This window comes from Anarrhichthys ocellatus, unplaced genomic scaffold (assembly GCF_004355925.1).
Source record: "Anarrhichthys ocellatus isolate YVR2014 unplaced genomic scaffold, GSC_Weel_1.0 scaffold3904, whole genome shotgun sequence".
Taxonomy (NCBI): Eukaryota; Metazoa; Chordata; class Actinopteri; order Perciformes; family Anarhichadidae; genus Anarrhichthys; species Anarrhichthys ocellatus.
In genome coordinates, this window is record NW_022283878.1 from 1,861 (window position 1) to 5,044 (window position 3,184).

Consider the following 3,184-nt stretch of genomic DNA (forward strand, 5'->3'; position numbering starts at 1 on the left):
CTATACTACTATATACACACAGCATAATACTCCACTATACTACTATACACTCACAGCATAATACTCCACTATACTACTATACACACACAGCATAATACTCCACAATACTACTATATACACACACACAACATAATACTCCACTATACTACGATATACACACAACATGATACTCCACTGTACTATTATATACACACAGCATAATACTCTACTATACTACTATATACACACACACACACACACACACACAACATAATACTCCACTATACTACTATATACACATACACACACACACACACACAACATAATACTCCACTATACTATAGACACACAACATAATACTCCACAATACTACTATATACACACACAACATAATACTCCACTATACTACGATATACACACAACATAATACTCCACTGTACTATTATATACACACAGCATAATACTCTACTATACTACTATATACACACACACACAACATAATACTCTACTATACTACTATATACACACACACACATGATACTCCACTATACTACTATATACACACACACACACACACACACACACACACCATGATACTCCACTATACTACCATATATATAGTATACAGTAACAGTACCAGCGGTGGATGTCCACCATACTACTAAATATATATAACATATTACTACGCTATATATAGATATATATAGTACTAGTACCAGCGGCGGATGTGTTGGCCTCCCCTGAAGCTGCGTCACTCTGAGCCTCCGGCTGCCCTGAAACTGCTCGGCTGGTGGACGGAGTCTCAGGAGGAACGTCTGAGGAGAGACGGACGGTCGGCCATTAAAACAGGAAACCTCCCAAAATGTCTTTATTATCATATCAATTCTTGAGTTATGACCTCTGCCCTCTTCCTTATTATTGTGATTAATGTTTGTTATTATTGTGATTATCAATATACTCTGAATTGATCAATCGAGAAAATATCTGTCAGTGTTTGGTTTTTAAAAATGACAATGAAAGTTGACTATCAAAGAAAAAAAAATATTTGTTAGGAAAATACCTCGAAACAATTAATGAAATGTCAAAAGATGCGCTTTAAAGATATTTCATATGCACTAATTAAGCGACTTTATTTCACACACGGTCGTACAAATAAACCTAAAATTAATATATAATAAATATTTCTATAGTTCAGCTATTCCCAAACTGTGTCGCACGATTTTTATACGTGTATATAGTGAAGATAGATGTCTTATGTAAGATAATACATAATATATGTATTATGTATTATATAATACATTATTAATACTTTTATTAGATAAAAGAATCTAATAACTACCTATTTTAACTCTAAACATTTATTTTTTGAAGCACGAAACCAACAAACATGGATTGAAGACGAATATTTCGTTGATAAAAACAAGAATTCTGACATTAATCTTTTATATTTTCAATGAATGGTGACTTTTTGGATTTTGAAACACTCTAGTAAATGTTTGTAATCTGATTCTGGTAGTGTTAGTGGAGAGAAGTACTGGTTGATTCATGATGAAAATGTTAAAGAGGTTCAGTACTGGCTGCAGGAGGGGGGGTGACGCTGGGCTCCAGATCCCTCTCCGTTTGGGTCTCGGCGTTCTGCAGCTGGATGATTGGCGTCTGGGTTCCCTGTGATGTCACTGAGGGGGCGGGGTGTCGGGGCTGGAGACCAATGGCGTTCATCAAGCCCATGTCTCTGTCCAGCCTCCAGCCGGAGCGGTTCGGACTAAAGAACAATAAAGAAGTTTGTTAGAACACAAACTAACACTAGAAACACTCAGTACTCTAACTAATAAATACTACAAACACTCAGTACTCTAACCAACACGACAAACACTCAGTACTCTAACACGACAAACACTCAGTACTCTAACTAGGAGCGTTGTATAGACTGTTACAGTCGATACTGTCACTATTCAGCACATCTGCACTTCTGTTACATCATCATCTGTTATCTCTCTGAACCTCAAAGAAGTTTTCAGGCGTTTTTGTTTTTGTCTCCGGTCACAGTTTCCTCTGTGTGGTCTTGATTTGCAAAATAATAGTCCTGCTCCTCTATGGAAACAGAACCATCATGACTAGAAGTAGAGAACTAGAACATGTCTTCAGTGCAGAATAACAGTTATGATGACATCAAAAGAACAATGTTGAATTTCTTTGATTATTTATTTTACAAATATTGGCAAACGATGGAATCTAAATATCCAACATTGTTCTAAAAAGCTTCCTGTAGTTCAGTCAGAGTGTCTCTGATTTGTTGTCACATGACTGTTGGTCTCAGATGAATCAATCATGACTTCATAGTTTCACTGAGGAGCTCACACTTTAATGTTTTCACACAATCTGGTTAAAGTGAACGCTTTATTCTAAATGAGAACATGTAGAATAAAATGTTCTTGATGAAATAATCACTATTTAAAGCTTAGTTTTGGTTTCTTTTCTCTAACTGAAGCACTTGTCACGTGATGTGTTCAAGGGCCATCAGAAAGATGAAAATCTGATGACAACGTGTGTTTTTACAGCTTCTAGCTCTGATAAACGCTGCAGTTTTGTCGAGTGTTTAAAGAAGACATGCTTCTTAAATCCCTCCGGAGGGTTTTTGTGGTTCAGAGGAAACATTTCAGAATAAAAGTATCTCTGTTGAGTCCACATGTTCTCACCCTGATCTCTCAGAACTTCGGGTCCGGCTGGTTCCACTGTTGTTGACGGAGAACAAAGGTTCGCTGCTCGACTCCGCAGGGCTCTCACCATCACTACGGTAGAACCTACACGCGCACACGCACACACTTATTAATCCACTCAGGAAGCTATAAACAGAGGAGGGACGTCGTCTTCGTGGAATCACAGAGACACCGAGCTCGTTAAAAAGCACTAATTGACCACCTCCTCCTCCTCCAATCAGCTCCTTCCTGTTCACATCCACCATTAAGATAATGTGATCAGAGGAGCTGAAGGGAAACCCGACAGAACAGAGGACGACATCTGCTCCTAATGCAAGAGCTTCTTCCTTTCACTTAGTGTCAGAGAGAGAACCAGACGAGCAGGTTAGACTGTCGGCTTATTGATGACTGATATGACTGAGATTATATATATATATATATATATATATATATATATAATATATACAGTTGTGTGAAAAAGTGTTTGCCCCCTTCCTGATTTCTTATTT

The 3,184-nt window shown here is 37.6% G+C and overlaps 1 protein-coding gene across 2 annotated transcripts in view; it reads right to left on the reverse strand.

Annotated features, from left to right (window-relative positions):
• The window catches only part of LOC116379214 (activating molecule in BECN1-regulated autophagy protein 1-like), a 4,383-nt gene extending 1,280 nt beyond the window's left edge, over positions 1-3,103 (reverse strand). The window contains exons 1-3 of one of the 2 annotated variants that reach the window (XM_031841155.1): positions 2,676-3,103; positions 1,554-1,741; positions 696-794 (exon numbers count right to left, since the gene is read on the reverse strand). In XM_031841155.1, the coding sequence (XP_031697015.1) occupies positions 696-794; positions 1,554-1,741; positions 2,676-2,941 (553 nt within the window). In that variant the 5' untranslated portion in view covers positions 2,942-3,103. The remainder of the gene's footprint in view (positions 1-695; positions 795-1,553; positions 1,742-2,675) is intronic. The other variant, XM_031841154.1, reaches the window with a different exon arrangement.
• Positions 3,104-3,184: the final 81 nt, after the last annotated feature.